The sequence below is a fragment of the Carcharhinus amblyrhynchos genome, chromosome 9 (genome assembly GCF_965287045.1).
Source record: "Carcharhinus amblyrhynchos chromosome 9, sCarAmb.v2.hapA, whole genome shotgun sequence".
NCBI classification, from domain to species: Eukaryota; Metazoa; Chordata; class Chondrichthyes; order Carcharhiniformes; family Carcharhinidae; genus Carcharhinus; species Carcharhinus amblyrhynchos.
Window position 1 is genome coordinate 18,705,495 of NC_137332.1, and position 25,066 is coordinate 18,730,560.

At 44.5% G+C, this 25,066-nt stretch overlaps 1 protein-coding gene across 1 annotated transcript; it reads left to right on the plus strand.

The window, feature by feature from the left end:
- The first annotated feature begins 5,185 nt into the window (after window positions 1-5,185).
- On the plus strand, window positions 5,186-17,430 carry rwdd3 (RWD domain containing 3). Its single transcript, XM_080196510.1, has 4 exons — window positions 5,186-5,279; window positions 14,918-15,402; window positions 16,838-16,953; window positions 17,069-17,430. The coding sequence occupies exons 1-4, from the start codon at window positions 5,207-5,209 to the stop codon at window positions 17,172-17,174; spliced, it is 780 nt and encodes a 259-aa protein (XP_080052636.1). The 5' UTR covers window positions 5,186-5,206; the 3' UTR covers window positions 17,175-17,430.
- The last annotated feature ends 7,636 nt before the right edge of the window (window positions 17,431-25,066 follow it).

Genomic DNA, 25,066 nt, shown 5'->3' on the forward strand with positions numbered 1-25,066 from the left:
GAGTCAGTTGGTACGTGTCCTCAGACTTTTGTATTTTTTTCCCAATAGAAGAAGGTGGAAGAGAGTATTCCGGGGTGCGTGGGGTCCTTAATTGTGCTGGCTGCTTTTCCGAGGCAGCGGGCAGTGTAAACAGTGTTGATGGATGGGAGGATGGTTTGAGTAATGGACTGGGCTTTGTTCACAACACTTTGTAGTTTATTGCGGTCTTGGACAGAGCAGAAGCCATGCCAAGCTGTGAAGAATGCTTTCTATGGCGCATCTGTAAAGTTGGTGAGAATTGTCGTGGACATACCAAATTTTCTTAGCCTCCTGAGAAAGTAGAAGCATTGGTGGACTTTCTTAACTATACCACTGGCTTGGAGGGACCTGGACAGGTTGCTGGTGATCTGGACACCTAAAAGCTTGAAGCTCTGGATCATTTCTACTTCCTCCCCATTGATGTAGACAGAAGTTTGTCCTCCACTATGCTTCCTGAAGTTATGACAATCTCTTTAATTTTATCGACATTGAGGGAGAGATTATTGTTGCTGCACCAGTTCACCAAATTCTCTATCTCATTCCTGTACTCTGTCTCATCATTGAGATCCGACCCACTACGGTGGTGTCATCAGCAAACTTGAAAATCGAGTTGGAGGGGAATTTGGCCACACAGTCATACGTGCATAAGGAGTATAGTAGGGGCTGAGGACACAGTCTTGTGGGGCACCAGTGTTGAGGATGATAGTGGAGAAGGTGGTGTTGCCTATCCTTACTGATTGCGGTCTGTGGGTTAGGATGTCAGGATCCAGTCACAGAGGGAAGTGCAGAGCCTGAGGCCACGGAGTTTGGAGATGAGTTTCATAGGAATAATAGTGTTGGAGGCTGAGCTGTAGTCGAGCTGTAATTCAGCAGGTATTTGGGAAGGCAAATTGAATGTTGGCCTTTATTTCAAAGGGAATTGAGTATAAAAATAGGGAAGTTGCGGCTAAAACTATACAAGGCACTAGCTAGACCACACCTGGGATACTGCAAACAGTTTTGGTCTCCTTATCAAAGGGAAGATAAACTGGCAATGTAGGCAGTCCAGAGAAGGTTCACTAGGCTGATCCTGGGTATAGAGAGATTTTCTTATGAGGAGAGGCTAAGTAGTTTGAGCCTATACTTATTGGAGTTTAGAAGAATGAGAGGTGACCTTATTGAGACATATAGGATTCTCAGGGAGCTTGGCAGGGTAGATGCTGAGAGGTTGATTGTCTTTGTGGGAGAGTCTAGCAACAGAGAGTAAGGGGCCACCCATTTCAGAATGAGATGAGGAGAACTTTTTTCTTTCAGAGGGCAGTGAATCTGCGGAATTCTTTACTGCACAGGGCTATTGAGACTGAGTCATTATGTATGTATACTCCACTCACGTTGTCTGTACCTTTAAAACTTGATTACCTGTAAAGATTCGCATTCCAACCATTATTTTGTAAATTGAGTTGTGTCTTTATATGCCCTGTTTGTAAACAGAACTCCCACTTACCTGACGAAGAAGCAGCGCTCCGAAAGCTGGTGACTTTTGCTACCAAATAAACATGTTGGACTTTAACCTGGTGTTGTGAGACTTCTTACTGTCATTATGTATGTTCATGGCTGAGATAGACAGATCTTTAATCAGAAAGGGAATCAAGGATTATGGAGATGAGGTAGGAAAGTGGAGTTGAAGATTATCATAGCAGATCACTCATGATCTAATTGAATGGGGGAAGCAGACTTGATGGGCCCAAAGCCCTACTTTTGCTCCTATGTCTTATAGTCTTCCTTAAGAACATTAGTGAACCAGTTGGATTTTTACAACAATCTGACAAGTTCAATAGTTTGATTTGATTTATTATTGTCATGTGTATTAGTATACAATGAAAATTATTATTTCTTGTGTGCTATAGAGACAAAGCATATCGCTCTTAGGGAAGGAAAGGAGAAGGTGCAGAATGTAGTGTTAAAGTCATAGCGAGGACGTAGAGAAAGATCAATTTAATATAAGATAGATCCATTCAAAAGTCTGATGGCAGCAGAGAAGAAGCTGTGCTTGAGTCGGTTGGTATGTGATCTCAGACTTTTGTATCTTTTTCCCAATGGAAGAAGGTGGTAGACAGTATGTCTAGTGCGCACAGGGTCCTTGATTATATTGGCTGCTTTTCCAAGGCAGCAGGAAGTGTAGACAGAATCAATGGATGGGAGGTTGGTTTGCGTGATGAACTGGGCTACGTTCAACCCCTTGTAGTTTCTTGCAGTCTTAGGCAGAGCAGGAGCCATACCAAGCTGTGATACAAACAAGCTTTTTATGGTGTATCTGTAAATGTTGGTGAGAGTTGTAGTGGACATGCTGAATTTCTTTAGCCTCCTGAGAAAGTAGAGGCTTTGGTGGGCTTTCTTAACTATAGCTTTGGCTTGGGGGGGACCAGGACAGGTTGTTGGCGATCTGGATACCTAAAAACTTGAAGCTCACGACCATTTCTACTTCATCCCCATTAGTTTCACTGACACTGGCTTTTAATAAAATAAAAATTGCAGATTTATAAAGCAAATTTAATTGCTCAATCTCTTCTTCTGTGGATTATTAATCCTGGTTTCTGGATTATTGGTCTAATAACCTGACCGTTGCACCAATTACAAACAAGGTTCCTTACCAATGCCACTGAAGAGATTGTGGTTTTTGCCTCATTACACAATGCTGAGATTTAGTTCTTTTCCATTTGATCAAACCCTTCAGAGTTTGGGAAACTGTATAGCAATGGTGTTTTAGAAATTCAGATCCATCTGCACTTCTGAAAATTACTCACTTTAGTTTCAAAATGTGGCCTAGGTTGATAGATTTTACACTAATGAATACTAGGGCTTCACATTGAAAAAACTGGATTGGTAACCTGCGTCCTGTTGAACACAGACCCATGGTTGATGGTATAACCCAATCCTCCAGAACATCTATAACTACTACAAGTTAAATGAACTTGGGGCCTGTCAAAACTCCAAAGCCTGTCCACCATTTATCTACAAGGCACAAGTCAGGAGTGTGATGGAATACTCTCCACTTGCCTGGTTCAGTGCAGCTCCAACATGATTCAAGAATCTGGGTACCATCCAGGACAAAGCAGCAGTCTGATTAGTAGGGTGACACGGTGGGTAGCACTGCTGCCTCACAGTGCCAGGGACCCGGGTTCAATTGCCAGCTTGGGCCATTGTCTGTGCGGAGTCTACACGTTCTCACCATGTCTGCGTGGGTTTCCTCCGGGTGCTTTGGTTTCCTCCAACATGAAAGATGTGTCGGTTAGGTGCATTAGCCATGCTAAATTCTCTCCCGCTATATCCGACCAGGCGCCGGAGTCAGGCAACTAGGGTATTTTCACAGTAATTTCATTGCAGTGTTAATGTAAGCCTAATTGTGACTAATAATAAACTTAAACTTACCCTACTGCCTTCAGATTCACTCCAATGCATAGTGACAGCAATCTGTACTATTTACAAAATGTACTGCAGCAACTTACTGAGGCTCCTTCGACAGCACCCCCTCAGCTCAGACCTCTAACATCTAGAAGGACAAAGGCAGCAGGCACATGGGAACACCATGAAACACAAATTACCCCCCCAGGATATGCACCATCCTGTTTGGAAATATATTGGCCGCACCTTAGCTGTCGTTGGTTCAAAATCCTGGCAATCCCTCCCTAGCAGCACTATGGCTGTGCCAACATCACAGGGAATGCAGCAGTTCAAGAAGACAGCTCACCGCGCCCTTCTCAAGGGCAATTAGGGATGTGCAATAAATACTGGCCTAGCCAGTGATGTCCTTGTCCCATGAAAAAATAGACAAAAAAAATTTCTGACATTCCTGATGTTGATGGGGGGTCAATATCGGCCAGAATATTGGAGAATGCCAGTGGTTCTGGGAAATAGCAAAATAGCACTGGGCATCTCTGAAATCCAACTTGGTAGTACGCTCTTGAGCTTGGCCTGATTGAAGTCCCCGGCCACAATGAACAAGGCCTCTGGATGTTTTGTCTCAAGGCTATTTGAGCTTAGACCCAATCCCCAAAACATCTGCAATTGCCATAGGTTAAATGAACATGGGGGCCTTTCCAAACTCCTACCCCAAAGCCTGTCCACCATCTACAAGGCATAAGGCAGGAGTATAACGGAATACTGTCCCCTTGCCTGGGTGAGTGCAGCTCCAACAGCACTCAAGAAGCTAGAGTTCACTGATGTAGGAGTTCAGTATCACAGGAATCTCAGTTTGAGTCACATCATAGACTGGTTCATGTGAAATTCTCTTGCCTTGGGGACAGCTCTTAGTTTTACCCATTTAGTGAACATTTTGAGGATACGAAGATCACGTTTAACTTGACCGTAGCAATGTAAGCCAGGTTAGTGAGTGGGCTGCATGAGTGGCCCTCATTGATGGTAGTGGGCCGCAAGACTGATATCGGGATTTGTTCACTCACCATGATCTCATGAATAAGATTAACTACATTTTATACACACCGACATGGTAGCATGGTGCTTAACTCTGCTGCCTCACAGCTCCAGAGACTTGGATTTGACTCCCGGCTTGGATCACTATCTGTGTGGAGTCTGCATGTTCTCCCTGTGTCTGCGTGGGTTTCCTCCAGGTGCTCTGGTTTCCTCCCACCGTCCAAAGATGTGTGGGTTGGGGGATTGGCCGTGCTGAATTGCGCCTTGGATGTGTAGGTTAGAGGGATTAGTTGGGTAAATATGTGGGGTTACAGGAATAAGGTTGGGATTGTTGTTGGTGCGGACTCAATGGGCTGAATGGCCTCCTTCTGCACTGCAGAGTTTCTATGGTTCTATGGAACTGAACCCACGTCCCTGGAGCTGTGAGACAGCAACATTATGCCATCTTGCTGCCCTTAAATCATACCCGAGTGTCAGGGTATACTTTACTGTAACATTGTAACCTGCAATGTAAGAACATTCTGAGATGTTGTTACAATAATCCTGGAGTTGTTGCAATCCTACTTAAAAACTTAAAAGATCGTTTTATTTTGTTGGTAAATGTTGCTCAGTTTTATTTTTGGTGATTTAAATTCCGCTGACACTCTAGTCCTGTGCCGCTGCTCCCTGTAAACAGCGGCTCCAGCAGCCCCGCCCAGCCGCCTGGCAGTGACTGGAGGCCGGCCAGCGGAAGGAGAGTGAAGCCCCCACCCCGGAACCGGCTCCCAGCCTCTGCTCCATGGCTGCTCGGGAGGAAGTGGCTGCACTCGGAGCTATTTACAGCGGAGACTTCCAGTTACTGGCGGAATCAGGTGAAGCATTGCAGCACTTTGGGGACTGGGGTTAAATGTGCAATTTCTACACTGGGAACACGGGGGTTCCTGATTTCACTGAGATTCCTGCGGCTCAGACACAGTTACAGAGACACTGGGGATCCTGATCTCACACAGTCCTGCAGCTCAGACACTGTTACAGAGATGCTGGGGTTCCTGATCTCACTGAGACTCCTGCAGCTCAGACACTGTTACAGAGACGCTGGGGTTCCTGATCTCACTGAGATTGCTGCAGTTCAGTTGCAGTGATAGACACTGGGGTTCCTGATCTCACTGAGATTGCTGCAGTTTAGACACAGTTACAGACACTGGGGTTCCTGATCTCACTGAGATTGCTGCACTTCAGATGCCATGATAGACACTGGGGTTCCTGATCTCACTGAGATTGCTGCAGTTCAGATGCAGTGATAGACACTGGGGTTCCTGATCTCACTGAGATTGCTGCAGTTTAGACACAGTTACAGACACTGGGGTTCCTGATCTCACTGAGGTTCCTTCAGCTCAGACACTGTTACAGAGACGCTGGGGTTCCTGATACAACTGAGACTCCTGCAGCTCAGACACAGTTACAGACACTGAGGTCCCTGATCTCACTGAGACTCCGGCAGCTCAGACATAGTTACAGAGACACCTGGGTCCTGATCTGACTGAGATTCCTGCAGCTGAGACACTGTTACAGAGACGCTGGGGTTCCTGATCTCACTGAGACTCCGACAGCTCAGACACCATTACAGAGATACTGGGGTTCCTGATTTCACTGAGACTCCTGCAGCTCAAACACAATTACAGAGACACTGAGATTCCTGCAGCTGAGACACAGTTAATTGGGGCTCCTGCTCTCACTGAGATTCCTGCAGCTAAGACACTGTTACCGACACTGGGGGTTCCTGATCTCACTGAGGTTGCTGCAGCCCAGATACAGTTACAGAGACACTGGGGTTCCTGATCTCACTGAGATTCCTACAGCTCAGACTCGATTACAGACACTGGGGTTCCTAATCTAGAACATACATAGAACAGTACAGCACAGAACAGGCCCTTCGACCCTTGATGTTGTGCCAAGCTATGTCCGATCCCAAGATCAAGCTATCCCACTCCCTATCATTCTGGTGTGCTCCATGTGCTTATCCAACAACTGCTTGAAAGTTCCCATCACAGCAGGCAGTGTATTCCACACTCCAACCACTCTCTGAGTAAAGAACCTACCTCGAACATCCCTCCTATATCTCCCACCATGAACCTTATAGTTATGCCCCCTTGTAACAGCTACATCCACCTGAAGAAATAGTCTCTGAATATTCACTCTATCTAGCCCCCTCATCATCTTATAAACTTCTATTAAGTCACCTCTCATCCTCCTCGGTTCTAAAGAGAAAAGCCCCAGCTCCCTCAATCTTTCCTCATAAGATTTACACTCCAAACCAGGCAGCATCCTGGTAAATCTCCTCTGCATTCTCTCCAATGCTTCCACATCCTTCTTATAGTGAGGTGACCAGAATGACACACAATGCTCCGAATGTGGCCTCACCAAGGTCCTGTATAGTTGCAGCATAACCCCACGGCTCTTAAACTCAAACCCCCTGTTAATAAACGCTAACACACTATAAGCCTTCTTCATGGCTCTATCTACTTGAGTGGCAACCTTCAGAGATCTGTGGATATGAACCCCTAGATCCCTCTGTTCCTCCACATTCCTCAGAACCCTGCCGTTGACCCTGTAATCCGCATTCAAGTTTGTCCTACCAAAATGAATCACCTCGCACTTATCAGGGTTAAGCTCCATCTGCCACTTTTCGGCCCAGCTCTGCATCCTATCAATGTCTCTTTGTAGTCTACAAGAGCCCACCATCTCTTCCACTGCTCCACCAATCTTGGTGTCACTAGCAAATTTACTAACCCACCCTTCAGCCCCTTCTTTGAAGTCATTGATAAAAATCACAAATAGCAGAGGACCCAGCACTGAGCCTTGTGGTACACCGCTGGTAACTGGCCTCCAGTCTGAACATTTTCCCTCCACCAGCACCCTTTGTCTTCTATGAGATAGCCAGTTACTTATCCAATCGGCCAAATTTCCTTCTATCCCACACCTCCTTACTTTCTTCATGTGCCTACCATGGGGAACCTTATCAAATGCCTTACTAAAGTCCATGTATGTGACATCAACTGCTCTACCTTCATCTAAACACATAATTACTTCCTCAAAGAATTCAATCAAATTTGTGAGGCAAGATTTATCCCTCACACCATGCTGATTATCCCGGATTAAGCTGAATCTTTCCAAATGGTCATAAATCTTTCTCTCAGGACCTTTTCCATTAACTTATCGACCACTGAAGTAAGACTAACTGGCCTATAATTACCAGGATCATTCCTATTTCCTTTCTTGAAGAGAGGATCAACGTTCGCCACTCTCCAGTCCTCTGGCACAATCCCCGTGGACAGTGAGGACCCAAAGATCAAAGCTAAAGGCTCCGCAATCTCAACCCTTGCCTCCCAAAGTATCTTAGAATGTATCCCACCTGGCCCAGGGGACTTACTGACCCTCAGGTTTTTCAAAATTGCTAATACAACTTCCCTCAGAACATCTACCTCCTCCAGCCTATCAGCCTGTATCACACTCTCATCCTCAAAAACATGGCCCCTCTCCTTAGTGAACATTGAAGAAAAGTATTCATTCAACGCCTCTCCTATCTCTTCTGCCTCCATGCACAAGTTCCCACCACTATCCTTGACCAGTCCTAACCTTACCCTGGTCATTCTTTTATTTCTCACATAAGAGCAAAAAGCCTTGGATTTTTTTTTTGTCCGACCTGCCAAGGACTTCTCATGCCCCTTCCTAGCTCTCCTAAGCCCTTTTTTTAAACTCATTCCTTGCTACCTTGTAATCCTCAAGCGACCCAACTGAACCTTGTTTTCTCATCCTTACATACGCTTCCTTTTACTTCTTGACAAGACATTCAACCTCCTTTGTGAGCCATGGTTCCCTTACTTGGCCATTTCCTCCCTGTCTGCCAGGGACATACCTATCAAGGACACGCAGTATTTGTTCCTTGAACAAGTCCATGTTTCATTTGTGCCCATACCTGACAGTTTCTGCTCCCGTCTTATGCTCCCTAATTCTTGCTTAATCGCATCATAATTACTCCTGCTCCAATTATAAACCTTGCCCTGTCGTGTGACCTTATCCCTCTCCATTGCAATAATGAAAGACACTGAATTGTGGTCACTATCTCCAAAGTGCTCCCCCACTTGGCTGAATTCATTACCCAGTACCAAGTCCAATGCGGCTCCACCTCTTATCAGCTTATCCACATATTGTGTCAGGAAACTCTCCTGCACACACTATACAAGAAATGTCCCATCTGAACTATTCGACCTATAAAGGTTCCAATCAATATTTGGAAAGTTAAAGTCACCCATGATAACTACCCTGTGACCTCCACACCTATCCATAATCTGCTTTGCCATTTCCTCCTCCACATCTCTATTACTATTTGGGGGCCTATAGAAAACTCCAAATAACGTGACCGATCCTTTCCTATTTCTAACTTCAGCCCATATTACCTCAGTAGGCAGATCCCCCTCGAAATGCCTTTCAGCAGCCATTAAACTATCCTGATTAACAATGCTACTCCTCCACTTCTTTTACTGCCTTCCCTACTCTTACTGAAACATCTATACTCCAGAACTGCCAACAATCATTCTTGTCCCTGTTCTAACCATGTCTCCATAATGGCTACAACATCATAGTCCCAAGTACCAATCCATGCTCCAAGTTCACCTACCTTATTCCTGATGCTCCTTGCATTGAAGTAGATACACTTCAACCCACCATCCTGTCTGCCTGTACACGCCAGCGACCTTGATACCTTCCTTAGTACCTCACCACCCTCAACACTGGCTTCTGGACTACAGCTCATTTTCCCATCCCCTGACAAATTAGTTTAAACCCCATTAAAGAGCCGTAGCAAATTTCCCTCCCAGGATATTGGTGCCCCTCTGGTTCAGATGCAAACCGTCCTGTTTGCTCTGGTCCCACCTTCCCCAGAATGTGCTCCAATTATCCGTGTAAATGAAACCTTCTCTTCTACACCATCCCTGCAGCCACATGTTTATCTGCACTCTCTCCCTGTTCCTCAACTCGCTAGCACGTGGCACCATCAACAAACCAGAGATGACCACATGCTTTGCTCTGACTCTCAGTTTCCATCCTAGCTCCCTAAATTCCTGTTTTAAATCCCGTCCCTCCTCCTACCTATGTCGTTGGTACCGATGTGTGCCACGATCTGCGACTGATTCCCCTCCCCCTTAAGGATCCTGAAAACACGGTCTGAGACGTCACGGACCTGGCACCTGGGAGGCAACATATCATCCGTCAGTCTCTTTCGCTGCCACAGAGCCTCCTATCTGTCCCTCTAACCATCGCGTCCCCAGTAACTATTACTCTCCTTCGCTCTCCCTTCTCTTCTGCAGCATAGGGACGACTCAGTGCTGGAGATCTGGTCACCTTGGCTTACCACTGTTAGGTTGTCCCCCTTCACAGTATCCAACGCGGTATACGTGTTGCTGAGGGGAACGACCACAGGTGATCCTCACACTCGCTGCTTCCTCCCAGCCCCTCTCAATGTCACCCATCTATCTTCATTCTTCGGAGTATCTAAATCCCTGAAGCTTTTATCTATGATCACCTCCGCCTCCCGAATGATCCGAAGTTCATCTAGCTCCAGCTCCAGTTCCCCAACATGATTTATGAGGTGCTGGAGATGGGTGCACTTCCCACTGATGAAATCAGCAGGGACACTGATGGCATCCCTCACCTCAAACATTCTGCAGGAGGAACATTGCACTGCCTTTTTTGCCATTCCCTCTAGATAACTTGCTGATAAAAAGAAAGAAAGGTCTTGCCTGATATTCCCTCACCCCCATTAGGTTAGAGGAAGAAACGAAAAAAAAAGAAAGCTTACCTGCTTTCACTCCAAGTCTTTATCTAGGTTAGAGGAGAGGGAAGGGTGGGAGACTCTACACATGTAGTGTCTCGGGTTTCCTCCCTGTTCAAATTTATTGGGCGAGAAAAAACTTCCCAGATCTCACTGGGGCCTACTTTACACTTCTGCCTTAGAAAAAGCTCAGATAAAAAGTAAGTTAAAAATCCCTCTTACCTGCTAGCTCTGCTCACTTGAATCAGCTCTCTAGCTGCTCCTCTGGAACAATGAGCACTGAGGTTGCTGCAGCTCAGATACAGTTAGAGACACTGGGGTTCCTGATCTCACTGAGACTCTTGCAGCTCAGACACCATTACAGAGATACTGGGGTTCCTGATCTCACTGAGACTCTTGCAGCTCAGACACCATTACAGAGACACTGGGGTTCCTGATCTCACTGAGACTCTTGCAGCTCAGACACCATTACAGAGACACTGGGGTTCCTGATCTCACTGAGAATTCTGCAATTGTGCAGTTCAGACACAAAATGAGAGCGTGGTGAAGAGCACAGAAGGGGGCTGTTTGGTGTCATATTTAGGGGAGGCAATGGCTTAGTGGTCTTATCGCTAGACAATGAGTTTGTAAACTCAGCTAATGCTCTAGGGACCCTGGTTTGTATCCCGCCACAGCAGATCATGGAATTTGTATTGCATTAAAGAAATCCGGAATTAAGAATCTACTGAAACCATTGCTGATTGTCGGAAAAAACCTCTCTGGTTCACTAATATGCTTCAGGGAATGAAATCTGCCGTCCTTACCTGGTCTGGCCTACATGTGACTCCAGAGCCACACAATGCGATTGACGCTCAACTGCCCTCCAAGGGGAACTAGGGATGGGCAATAAATACTGGTCAGCCAACGACGCCCATTTCCCATCAATGAATGTAAAAATGTCTATGCTGTTTCTCTGCAAGCCAGTTCCACTCTCCCACCCTTTCAATTTGGTCTTGAATTTGTTCTCTTCAGGTAATTATACTGTTCCCCTTTGGAAGACCACAATTGAACCTGCCTCCCCCACTCTCCCAGACAGTGAATCCTATATCCTACTGTGTAAACGTGATTTTGCTCCTGTCGCCATTGCTTCTTTTGACAATTGTCCTTTGGTTCTCGATCATGCCGCCAGTGGGAAGAGATATGACGTATTGAATAAAAATGGAAAATGGTGGAAAAACCCATTAGTATTCATGAGGATCGGAAACCTCATCATTCGGAATAAAATCAATGGAGTAAACCAAACTTGGTAGAATTTGACAAGGAGCTTCACTTAGTTAAATGTGGTGTTCCTCTCCTATCATCAACCCTCTAAGTTGCATTCCTTATCAAATTTATATGAAAGCTAGAACTTGCATTAATATAGCATCTTTCATGACCTCAGAGTTCCCAAGTCCAGTCCCAGTCCATTCTTCAATCCTGTTTTACTTGTAGAGTATACCTTGTCTTGCCTTTCGTGGGTTAGTGTCATGGGAGATCAATGGCTTTGATTTGATTTATTATTGTTACATGTGTTAGTATACAGTGAAAAGTATTGTTTCTTTCGCACTATACAGACAAAGCATACCGTACATAGAGAAGGAAAGGAGAGAGTGTAGAATGTAGTGTTACAGTCATAGCTAGGGTGTAGGGAAAGATCAACTTAATGCAAGATAGGTCCATTTAAAAGTCTGATGGCAACGGGGAAGAAGCTGTTCTTGACTCATTTGATACGTGTCCTGAGACTTTTGTATCTTTTTCCTGTCAGAAGAAGGTGGAAGAGAGTATGTCCGGGGTACGTGGGGTCCTTAATTATGCTGGCTGCTTTGCCGAGGCAGCGGGAGGTGTGGACAGTGTCAATGGATGGGAGGCTGGTTTGCGTGATGGACTGGACTACATTCACTACCCTTTGTCGTTTTTTGTGGTCTTGGTCAGTGCAGGAGTCATACCAAGTTGTAATGCACCATAGAAAGATTCTTTCTGGTTGTAAGTGTAGAAGTTACTGAGAGCCGTAGGGGACATACCAAATTTCCTTAGTCTTCTGAGAAAGTAGAGGCGTTGGTGATGTTTCTTAATCGTAGCGACAGCATGGAGAGGCCAGGGCACGTTGTTGGTGATCTGGGCAGCTAAAAACCTGAAGCTCTCGACCATTTCTACTTCGTCCCTATTGATGTAGACGGGGGCATGTCCTTCACCTTACTTCCTGAAGTCGATGACTAACTCCTTCATTTTGTGAAAATGTTCACCAATATGAAAGTATTAATGAAACACTTGTTTGTAACTTCTGTAATAAAAGCAATTTACTGCGGATGCTGAAAAACAGAAATACTGGAAACTCTCAGCACGTCTGACAGCATTTATGAAAAGGGAGCAGAGCCAATGTTTCAAGTCTGGATGACTCTTCATCAGAGCTGGTATGATTCATCCAGACTTTGAAACGTTTCCTCTGTTCTTTCTCTTCACAGATGCTGTCAGACTTGTAGGTTCTAGCTGAAGATCCAAAATTGAAATGTGTTGAGTGTCAACTTGGGCCCTCTCATCTCTGACTCAGTAAAGTTTATTTATTTGTCACAAATAAGGATTACATTAACACTGCAATGAAGTTACTATGAAATTCCCCTAGTCGCCACACTCCGGTGTTTGTTCGGGTCAATGCACCTGACCAGCAAGTCTTTCGGAGGAAACTGGAGGAAACCCAAGCAGACACAGGGAGAATGTGCAAACTCCGCATGGACAGTGACCCAAGCTGGGAATCAAACCCGGGTTCCTGGTGCTGTGAGGCAGCAATGCTAATCAGTGTGCCCCAGTAGCTCATGAGATGAAGTTGCACTCATCAGATTGAAGCCCGGAAGTGAAGATGACACTCCAGTGTGTTACTGTGGAAGGGCTGTACTGTTGACAATAAGATGTTAAACCGATCTGATATCTGCCCCTTCACGTGGACCTTTTGACACTGCTTAGAATTTTCCTGGCATATGTCCCTCATGAACATCATTAGAAACAGATAGTAAGGTAAAACAATATTGTCACTTTGCTGTTTGTGGGACTGCTCTTTCTTTGAATTAACTGTTGCAGTACAATAGTGACTAAAGATAAAATGTACGTAACTGGAAAACACATAAGAAAGCTATGAAAAATGCTTTACAAATGCAAGCCTGATTTTTCTGTTATGTTCCCCCTCATTTTCAAGCATGTCAAATTAGTGATCCTAACAGATAGTGATGTTCTCATGAAATCCTTACAGGACAGAAGAAGGCCATTAGACCTTACCCAGGCCTATATCCCTATGCATTTGTTCTAGCTAGTCACCCTGATACTAAGGGATCAATGTGTATTGAACCTGCACATCTTTGGACTGTGGGAGGTATCCGGAGGAAACCCACACAGACACAGGGAGAATGTGCAAATTCCACTCAGACAGTGACCCAAGCTGGGAATCAAACTCAGGTCCTTGGTGCTGTGAGGCAGCAGTGCTAACCACCGTAGTAGTTTAGGATTTAATCCACCTATTGTGAGCAAGCAGCGCCAGGAGCAACCAGGCTGGTGAAATTCGAATGGGGCACACCATTTGACGAACCAGCTGATAAGTGTTGTAAAGGCAACTTGGATAGAGATACCTGGCCTTGCAGCATTAAATTATCAGAGATCAGAGGCTTTTCCAAAGAGCTGTAGGCTGGACATTTTTTTACTTGTTTTGATTTATTATTCTCACATGTATTGGGAAACAGTGAAATGTATTATTTCTTGTGTGGTATACAGATAAAGAGTATATGGGGGGAAGGAAAGGAGAGGGAGCTAGTGTTTCATTCATAGCTGAGGTGTAGGGAAAGATCAACGTAACATATAGTAAGTCAATTCAAAAGACTAATGGCAGCAGGGAAGAAGCTGTTGTTGAGTTGTTTGGTGTGTGTTCTCAGACTTTTGTATCTGTTTCCCGATGGAAGAAGGTGGAAGAGAGTGTGTCCAGGGTGCGTGGGGTCCTAGATTATGCTGACTGCTTTCCTAAGGCAGGGGGAAGTGTGGTCAGAGCCAATGGATGGCAGGCTGGTTTGGGTGATGGACTGGCTTCATTCACAACCTTTTGTAGTTTCTTGCAGTCTGGATCTGTGCAGGAGTCATACCAAACTGTGATACATCCAGAAAGGATGCTTTCTATGGTGCATCTGTAAAAGTTGGTGAGTGCACGTTGAGACGGCCATTGTACCATTTGTATCTGTAACCTCCACTGACCTGAAGGACCATGTTTCTGTCAGGTTGAGGAAAATGACACAACTGTTTTTGAAAAGTTGAATTTATTTCTGCCTTGCCTTTCAAGTGTTTTGTAGGATTCTTGCAAAGAGGCAACGTCATTGCATGTCTGATCATACAAAGACAGGAACACTGCTAGCATTCCTGCAGCCAGTTACAGTGCAGACAGAGTTTGCAGTACAAACTCTATCAGGTCAGCCAGTTTACAGTACGAAGTGTACCGCAAACTCTGTCAGGTCAGTCACTGTCTCCACTGTGACTGGCCACAGGAATACTAGCTGACTGTACTGAGAGTTCACCTCTTTCTGAAAGTACTCTTACTTTAATTCGCCAAACTATTATGTTTTTTGTTTGTGTGGAGAAGTTTCAGTTCCCAACTCTAACTTTGCAATATTGAGCTTATCTGATGTGTTACAGAATCCGAAGGGATTACTTTCCAAATCCACGCCACCTGTGAACATCGTGCAAAGAAAATCCAGTTAGCCATCACTTTCCAGCTATCGCCTGAGTATCCGTCATGCCTTCCTGATATCTCCATCTGCTCAGATCAGCTTACCCGCAAGCAGTGTTGTGATTTGAAACAGAGCCTATTGCGACATGCACGGACTCTACTCGGCCAGCCTATGGTTTATGAGTTGGTGATGTGGCTCCAGCAGAACTGCGAGGGTGTCACCGAACAGGTCATGGTGGACAAGTCCAGTGAAAGTGATGATCCACAGCAGCAATGCAGCCCACATGATGCTGTGTGGATGGCACTTGTGCATTTAGATCATATGAGAGCCAAAGCAAAGTACATCAAAAGCATAGAGAAGTGGACCTCCGACCTCAGACTCACAGGAAGATTGATGTTTATGGGCAAACTCATATTAATCCTTTTACAAGGACAGAGGAAAGATATCAAGGTGCTTACCCTCCCTTTCAGATTTCCTTTGCTAATTTATCAGGCCTTTTTTTGTTTTTTTAAATTACGTTTTGTGGTTTTAAAAAAAATCTCCTGTTAATTTCCTGTCCTTGATCCAACTCGATGGGCTGAGTGACCTAATTCTGCTTCTTTGTCTTATGATCATATGATCTTCTGGAGTTATTGCTGTAGTGTAGTTTTGTAGGCAAGTGTTGGTAACTTCCTCAAGAGCTCACAATTCAGTGGTGAGCTGTGTTCAGCTTAGGCAGCAGAGATCAGTTCTGTGCTTCTCTCATGTAAGTAGACACACAGGTTGTTTGAGAAAACCCACTCAATATGATAAGAATGGGGCCACTCTTTCATAAGTTTGTAAGATATAGGAGCAGAATGAGGCCATTCGGCCCATTGAATCCGTTCCGCCATTCACTCATGGCTGATATGCCTCACATCCCCATTTTCCTGCCTTCTCCCCATAACCCTTCAACCCATTACCAATTAAAAATCTGTCTAACTCCTCCTTAAATTTACTCACTCCCAGCATCCACTGCACTTTGTGGTGGAGAATTCCACAGATTCACAACCCTTTGGGAGAAGTAGTTTCTCCTCAACTCTGTTTTAAATTTGCTACTGCTTATCCTAAGACTGTGACTTCTCGCCCTAGAATGTCCCTCAAGAGGAAGCATCCGCTCCACGTCTATCCATATCTTTTATCATCTTATATACCTCAATTTGATCTCCCCTCATTCTTCTAAATCCCAGCGAGTATAGGCCTAAACTGTTCAATCTTTCCTTTAACTCCGGTTTGCTGAAATCACACTCTCCACCTAGTGCCTCTCCGCTGGAGATCAGTTCGCTTTGAACGGACTAAGGATCCAATTGGAACCTTACTGGTCTGTAATGTTAAGTTGTACACTCGGTAAACTTGCTGAATTATTTTTATTTCCAGAATCATAGAATCCTTACACTGCGGAAAGAAGCCACTCAGCCCATCGAGTCTTCTCTGACAACAATCCCACCCAGGCCCTATCCCTGTAACTCCGCATATTTATCCAGCTAATCTCCCTGACACTAAGGGGAAATTTAGCATGGCTAATCCACCTAACCTACACATCTTTGGAATCACCCAAGGCCAGAATCGAACCCGGGTCCCTGGCGCTGTGAGGCAGCAGTGCTAACCCGCTGTGTCGCCGTGCTGCCCAAGATAATCTACCTGGATAACTTTTATTTTAGTGGCTATGTAGCTGGCATACCCTGTGAAGAATTTGAGTCTGTTAAACAAAACTGTCTGTTAGTTAGAAGTGACCAGGGGAGGGCCAAGATTTGAGGACATTCGCCGCAGACAAGTTGTTATTAAAATTAAATTGCTCACAATATTACCTACATCTTCAGCTTTGTACGCTTAATTTGTGTGTTCTTTTTGTTCTCAAAAATGGAAGGACTATCTGGTTCTCCAGAAAACCTCTAAGGTGGATGTGGATTCCAGTGGCAAAAGATGCAAAGAGAAAATGATCAGTGTTCTCTGTGAAGAGAAACTCCAGGCGGGACAGCTCAGGTAGAAGCCATCTATAGACATCATACTCCAGCATGTCGGAGTAGATTAATTGTTTCATTCTGAATATTGGATGAGAAGTACTGATATTAGAAAAAAAAATGTATTTCCTTTTTAGGCTTACAAGCTTTGCTGTGAAAGAGTTTCCATCAGGGGCTGAGATGCATCAAGAATTTGAAGCTCTGGGCTTGTCAGACTTGTATGACAAGTTTGTAAGGTTTTAAAAGCTCCCCGCAACAGACTCGCTTGAACATTCTAAGAGCACAGTGCTGCGACTTTGTGAAGCGACGGATAATTTTAGTATCTCTTGGTTTCACCGCACGGAGCCAGCATCTTGCTAATTTTTGATGACCATTCAAGTCCACGAAATACGAACTTTAATCTTAATGTAAAGCTTTGCAAGATGTAGTTAAAGAACTTAAAGTACTTGAAATACTTAGTTGTTTGAATTTGTGAATAAAATGAGTGGATTTAAATGCATTTTTTTTTACAGCTAACTTGTATACTGAATTTATGTTTACAAAATATTTGGTTTTATGACCTGCAGTTATTAAGCAGCATCGGCAAGGGAAAGGCACTTGTGCAGCAGTAGGTTTCATAATTGTGGAAAAAGTTTGAGTTTTCTTTTAAATTAAATTTTTTAAAGTTAGTGAGTGGGAATACATTTGATGCTGGAAATGTGTCCATAGCAAGGAGGATTGTGTGCAGTGTTCAGCAGCCAGAGGCACAAACTTGGGGCGGAATTTGACCATCCGCCCGTGTTTAGTACGATCCCACCCGAAGCCAATGGAGAATGCTGGAATCGGGGCTGGCATGCTGGTAAAATTCTGGTCTCGTTCTCTGCTAGTTTGATTACCTTCTATACAAGGGTTTCACACTGATGCCTCTGCACTGATCATTATTTGCCACCCATTCCTAATTGTCCTTGAGAAAATGGTGGCAAACCACCGCCTTGAAGCACAGCGGGCAATCTGGTGCATGTACACCCACAGTGCTGTCAGGGAGGGAGTTCCAGGATTTTGACCCAACAATAGTCAAGCAATGACAGTATAGTTCTAAATCACAATGGCATGTGACTTGGAGGGGAACTCGCAGATGGTGATATTCTCATGCATCTACTGCCCTTGTCCTTCTAAATGGGAGAAGTCATGGATTTGCTATTAAAAGAGCCTTGACAATCCACACTGCAAGTCCATATTGGAGGGAATGAATGTTTAAGATATTGGATGGAGTCCTGGTCAAGCAGGCTGATTTGCCTTGGATGATGTCAAGCTTCTTGAGTGAGGTTAGAGCTGCACTCATCCAGGTAAGTGGATCACCCTCCTGACTTGCATCTTGTAGATGTTGAATAGACTTTGGGGAGTGAGAAGATGAGTTGCTTTGTAGCCACAGTATTTATATGGCTCTTCCAGTCAAGTTTTTGATCAATGGTAATCCTGGGATATTGATGGTGGGAGATTCAGCGATTGTAATGCCATTAAATATCATTAGGGATTGTTAGCTTGTCTCTTGTTGGGGATAGTCATTGCCTGGAATTTGTGTGGTATGAATGTTACATGTCACTTATCAGCCTAAATGCTGTCCAGGCTGCAGCATGTTGATATGGACTGCTTCGGTGTCTGGGGAATAGCAAACAGAATTTAACACTGCACGTACTGGTGAACATCCCCACTCTTGATCTCATGATGTAAGGAATGTCATTGATGTAGCAACTGAGGATGATTGGGCCTAGTACGCTACCCTGAGGAACTCCTGCAGTGATGTCCTGAAACCGATGAATGATCTTTAAAACCATCCTTTTTGCCAGATGTGACACCAACCATCAGAAAGCTTTCCCCCTGATTTCCATTGACTTAAATTTTGCTAGAGTTCCTTGATGCCACCCTCACTAAAATGCTGCCTTGACATTAAGGACAGTTACTTTCATTTCCACCTGGATTTTCATCTGGAACTCTCCACCAAAGGAAACCATTTTATCCTGTCCACTCTTATCTCTTTGGCCTCAACTCACCTCTCAGCCTTCTTTGTTACAAGGAAAATAACCTCAACCCATCCAATCACTCCCCATACCTTCACTTTTCTAGCTCTGTCAACATTCTTGTAAACCTCCTCTGCATTCTCTCCAGGGCAACTGCATCCTTCCTGTAATGTGACCAGAACTGCACACAATATTCCAATCGTGGTCTCACCAGTGTTTTATACAATTCCAACATTATATCCTTACTTTTATATTCTACCCCTCTGCCAATGAAGAAGAGCTTCTTTATAATGTTGTCTACTTGAACTGCTGCCTTCCATCACTCGGTTGATGATTGCGAATACATTGATGGGGCAGTAATTGGTTGCATTACATTTTTTGTTGACAGGTTGTACCTGGGCAATTTTCCACAATGCCGGATAGGTGTTAGTGTTGCAGCTGTACTAGAAATAGTTTGGCTAGTGGCAAGGCTAGTTCTGGAGCATAAGTATTACAGCCAGGATATTTTCAGACCTATCAGTTTGGTTGCATTCACTGCCCTCAGCCATTTCTTCATATCAATTGGAGTGAATCAACTTGGCATTAGTGATGCTGGGACTCAAGCTTTTCTGGCTGAAAATTGTTGTAAATGCTTCACTCTTGTCTTTTGTGCTGACCTGTTTGGCTCCCCATCGTTGAGGTTGGGGATATTTGTGGAATTTTCTGCTCTTGTTTAATTGTTTACCTACATTTATCAATCGGCAAGGCAGCACTGAAGAGCTTTGATCTGATCTGTTGGCTGTGGGATGGCTTAGCTCTGTCTATCACATGCTACTCCTGCTGTTTAGCATGCATTTAATTCTGCGTTGTAGCTTCACCAGTTTAGCACCTCATCTTAGCTGTGCCTGGTGCAGCTCCTGGCATGCCCTTCTGCACTCTTCATTTAACCACGGTTGATCTCATGCTTTAGTGGTAATGCTAAACCATGAGACTAGAGATTGTGGTTGAATACAATTCTGCTTCTGATAATGGTGCACAGTGCATCATAGATGCCCAGTTTTGAGCTGCTAGACTTTTCTGAATGTATCCCATTTAGCACACGAGGATATGTGGGTGGCACAATGGTTAGCATTATTGCCTCCTGCGCCAGGGACTCAGGTTCAATTCTGGTTTTGGGTGACTGTGTGGACTTTGCGTATTCTCCCTGTATCTGAACAAAGAAAAAAGAAAATTACAGCACAGAAACAGGCACTTCGGCCCTCCAAGCCTGCACCGACCATGCTGCCTGACTGAACTAAAACCCCTGACCCTTTGGGGGACCGTACCCCTCTATTCCCATCCTATTCATGTACTTCTCCAGATGCTCCTTAAAAGTCACTACCGTACTCGCTTCCACTACCTCCCCCAGCAACGGGTTCCAGGCACCCACCACCCTCAGTGTAAAAAACTTGCCTTGTACATCTCCTTTAAACCTTGCGCCTCGCACTTCAAACCTATGACCCCTAGTAATTGACTCTTCCACCCTGGGAAAAATCTTCTGACTATCCACTCTGTCCATTCCCCTCATAATCTTGTAGACTTCTATCAGGTCGCCCCTCAGCCTCCAGTGAGAACAAACCAAGTTTCTCCAATCTCTCCTCATAGCCAATGCCCTCCATAACAGGCAACATCCTGGTAAATCTTTTCTGTACTCTCTCCAAAGCCTCCACATTCTTCTGGTAGTGTGGCAACCACAATTGAACACTGCATTCCAAGTGCGGCCTAACTAAGGCTTTTACATCTGCATGGGTTTCCTCCGGTTTCCACTCACAGTCCAAAAATGTGCAGGTGATATGGATTGGCCATGCTAAATTGTCTCTCAGTGTCTCGAGGTGTATAGGTTAGGGAGATTAGCAGGGTTAATTTGTGGGGTTATGGGGTTAGGGCCCGGGTGGATTTTATGTCGGAGAGTCAGTACAGACTCAGTGGGCCGAATGGCCTCCTTCTGCGTTGTAGGGATTCTATGATATTTACTGTGAATAGCAGCAACCTCCCTGTTAAAAATGTAATGGCTGGAATTTTACCGCCCTATCCGCCACGGGAATTGGAGAGGGCGAGGGACGGGCAATGGAAAGGTCCATTGACCTCGGGTGCAATTTTGCAGTTTTGGGACGAGTGAGGCCACAAAGTCCTGATTAAAGGATCAAATATGGATACAACAACTTGCATTAATGTAGCATCTTTAACCAAGTAAAACAGAGTAAATACATCTAAATTATAGAAACACTGATTATAGAATGGTAACAAAATACCATTTCAAAAATACAAAATTGGTGGCCAGTTTTAATTGTAACCATACAACATCATTTTGTGATATAATATCAAGTTTTGGGATTCATCATATGGCCACATATAAAATACACTCTTGCTTTGTTGGAATTGACTTGGCTTTTTGGCCATTTTCAAATTTCCACACTTGTCAAAGTCATTGGTCTCGGGAAATAAGGAATGTCAAAGGACAAGATACCCATTGTCCTATTGGTTACAGTGAATATTAGTATTGCCGTGATGGACCAGTTGATAATGTACAGAAGGTCAAAACCAATTGGGCCAGAATAGAACATAGAACATTACAGCGCAGAACAGGCCCTTCGGCCCACGATGTTGCGCCGACCAGTTAAAAAACAATGACCCACTAATCTAAACCAATCCCTTTTCGCCCATAAACCTATCCATGGATCTCTTAAACGCCCCCAAACTAGGCGCATTTACAACTGCAGCAGGCAGGGCATTCCAATCCCTCACCACCCTCTGGGTAAAGAACCTACCCCTGACATCCGTCCTATAACTGCCCCCCCTTAATTTAAAGCCATGCCCCCTCGTGCTAGCTTTCTCCATCCGAGGAAAAAGGCTATCACTATCCACCCTATCTAAACCTCTAATCATCTTATATGTTTCAATAAGATCCCCTCTTAGCCGCCTTCTTTCTAGCGAAAACAACCCCAAATCCCTCAGTCTCTCCTCATAGGACCTCCATACAAGAAGGAAAATATATATTTACATCAACCTGACTACTCCTTAAAATTAGTTTTTAACGGGCAAGGCTTTACCCTGACTAGACATGATTCATACCAAAGGAATGTATAATCTTTAGAAAATCAGCAGGGGCCTCATTATCTTTAAAGAGGTACTAATGTCCTCCATGACTGCCAACAATCAAATCCCAAAGAAATACACCAACATGCTTTTACATTTCTAAGGCAGAGCTCTGGCCAATGGAGATAGTGGCTGGCTTTTTATAATGTCACTTGGGCGAGGCTTATAAAATCCTGCCTGAGACCAATGGAAAATTCCATTCTGTGAGCTGTACCTGCCTCAATTCCGGGATGGGTGAGGTGATACAATTCCGATCAGTATGTCTGCAAGGGACAAAAGGGATCCTGATTTCTCTATTAAACCCCTCAAAATTCCAGACCTGGGATAATACATCCTCTGTCCAACATCCAGGTGAGGATGTGGAAGGTATATCACATGACCTCCCCAAGCTGCTAGAACCTGTAATATTGCTGTGTGGAACAGAACTCAGGCAGTTTACCATCGAACAGGTAGCAGCACAAGAGCTCTCTCCAGGTAAATTGCCTGGCCCCCATTTGGGGTGACACAGTAGCTCAGTGGTTTGCACTGCTGCTTCACAGCTCCAGGGATCTAGGTTCGATCCCTGGCTCGGGTCACTGCCTGGGTGGAGTTTGCACATTCTCCTCATGTCTGCATGGGTTTCCTCTGGGTACTCCGGTTTTCTCCCACAGTCCAAAGATGTGCAGGTTAGGTTGATTGGCCATGCTAAAAAATTGTCCCTTAGTGTCCTGAGATGTGTAGGTTAGAGGGATTAGTGGGTATAATATGTAGGGATATGGGGGTAGGGCTTGGGTGGGATTGTGTTCGGTGCAGACTTGAAGAGCCTCTTTCTGCACTGTAGGGTTCTATGATTCTACACTGTGAATTACTGGGACAGTGAAACTTCAGTTCTGACGCCTTCGAGATATTGATCTCGATGTACCTTCTCCCAGTGTGGAAGTCCTTGCTTCTGGAAAGACAGATCACCCTAAACAGTTTCAGTCTGCCATCCGCTGAAGGAATAAACCATTGGACTTTTTAACTCTGGACTCTAAATTCACATGAAACCATAAGTGATTTTTATTGTAGTCTTGCCCTGTACCCATTTCCCTTATCCCGCTTTTACTGTCCGAGTGCAAAAGAGGCGGATGTTGTGAAAACTTTTTCCTGCGTTCTGTGTGAGAATGAAATAAAGCAACTTTCTTATTGCACCTTAACTCGAGTTGGCTGTGGGGTTAATAATTGGGGATTGGATCATGCCAAACTGACGGACTGGGAAAAATACGCCACCACTGTTAAAGGGGAAAATCAGAAATCAAAACAGCTTTCAGTTTACACACGGGTAGTGAGAGGAGAACGATTTAAATTAATCCCCCCTCCTGTCTGTAACACAGTGTCATACTGGAATCCACAAAAGTTGCCTTCATCCTTTTATTTGCCATTGTATTGTCTTACCAGGAACACCAGGGTAGCATGCATTCTTTTCTCCTTTGAGACACAGTTTGGTTGGAGGCTGTGCTGAAAATTCTCCTGTTACTTTTGGAGTTTTTAAGAGCCTCCCTCCTCAATCATGGTGGCACTGCAGATACGAATTTTTTTCATGACGCTTTCAAACGATCTGCAGTTATTTTCGACTTTGACCCCGCATCCGTACGTGATAATGGAATTTTCTGTACACATTCACGATTGGCAACAACACCTCTAAATGAAGCCAGGTACTCGAAACCTCGTCTATTCCCACTGCTAGTTAGTGCATGGTCATTTCTTTTTTGGACACATCGTGTCTACACCCAGTTCCCTGATAATCTGTAAAGATCCATCCTTGAATGTTTCTGCGGGATTTCTGTTCTGCTGTTTTTATGAAGTTTGGTTCATGTGGACATTACATTTCTCTGGATGGGGAACTACCCATCCAATTTTCCCTGTCACAATTGCCCATGCTTTTCACTTGCATCGTCAGTCATGTTGAATGATGTGAGTACCTCCACTACAATGATGCTTATCTTTTTCTTTATTCCTTTTGGTGGGCTGTAGGCGTCGCTGGCCATGGCAGCTTTTATTCCCCACCCCTAACTGCCCTTTAAGAAGATGTTGGTGAGCCACCTTCTTGAATCACCGCAGTCCATGTGGTGTTGGTTCCCCCACAATACTGATCTTATTCTATTCCCAATTTTATAGAACATAGAACATTACAGCGCAGAACAGGCCCTTTGGCCCTCGATGTTGCGCCGACCAGTGGAACCAATCTAATGGCCCTCTAACCTAAACTATTCCAATGTTATCCATATGCCTATCCACTGACCATTTGAATGCCCTCAAAGTTGGCGAGTCCACAACTGCTGCAGGCAGGGCATTCCGCGCCCTTACTACCCTCTGAGTAAAGGACCTACCTCTGACATCCATCCTATAATTACCACCCCTTAATTTAAAGCTATGTCCCCTAGTGTTAGCCATCACCATCCAAGGTAAAAGGCTCTCACTGTCCACCCTATCCAATCCTTTGATCACCTTGTATGCGTCAATTAGGTCACCTCGTAACCTTCTCCTCTCTAATGAAAATAACCTCGAGTCCCTCAGCCTTTCCTCATAAGACCTTCCCACCATACCAGGCAACATCCTGGTAAACCTCTTCTGCACCCTTTCCAATGCCTCCACATCTTTCTTATAATTTTAGTGCCAGTCCTGATGCAATACTCTTGCTGCAACTTTGCTATCCCTCAAACTTGGGGAAAATAGAATGTTGCTGCGGAAACTTATCACAGTAGGAGGCCACTTGACCCATCATGCTGTCATTCCACAGCCTCATAATTTCCTCTGATTTAAATATTTGCTTAAAATTTGAATAAAATTCAAACATCATTGTTGACCTTGGCATCAGGGAGACAACATGCCATCCTGGAGTGACACCAAGAAACACCGTTGGAGAGATGTTATGAATTTTAAAAATTGAAATTTTGCACATTCCCAAGTATCTTTTTCTACAAAACGCCCACACTAAAATTTATAATGATGAATTCCTCCAAATAAAATGTTAGATCTAAACCTAGAATAACCTGATGCAGGTAT

Bases quoted from the DNA above. Each gene is read 5' to 3' on its own strand.
- rwdd3 (XM_080196510.1), top strand. From the start codon at position 5,207: ATGGCTGCTCGGGAGGAAGTGGCTGCACTCGGAGCTATTTACAGCGGA. The intron at 5,280-14,917 runs GTGAAGCATTGC...GATGTGTTACAG, and splicing joins CCAGTTACTGGCGGAATCAG to AATCCGAAGGGATTACTTTC. The intron at 15,403-16,837 runs GTGCTTACCCTC...CAAAAATGGAAG, and splicing joins GACAGAGGAAAGATATCAAG to GACTATCTGGTTCTCCAGAA.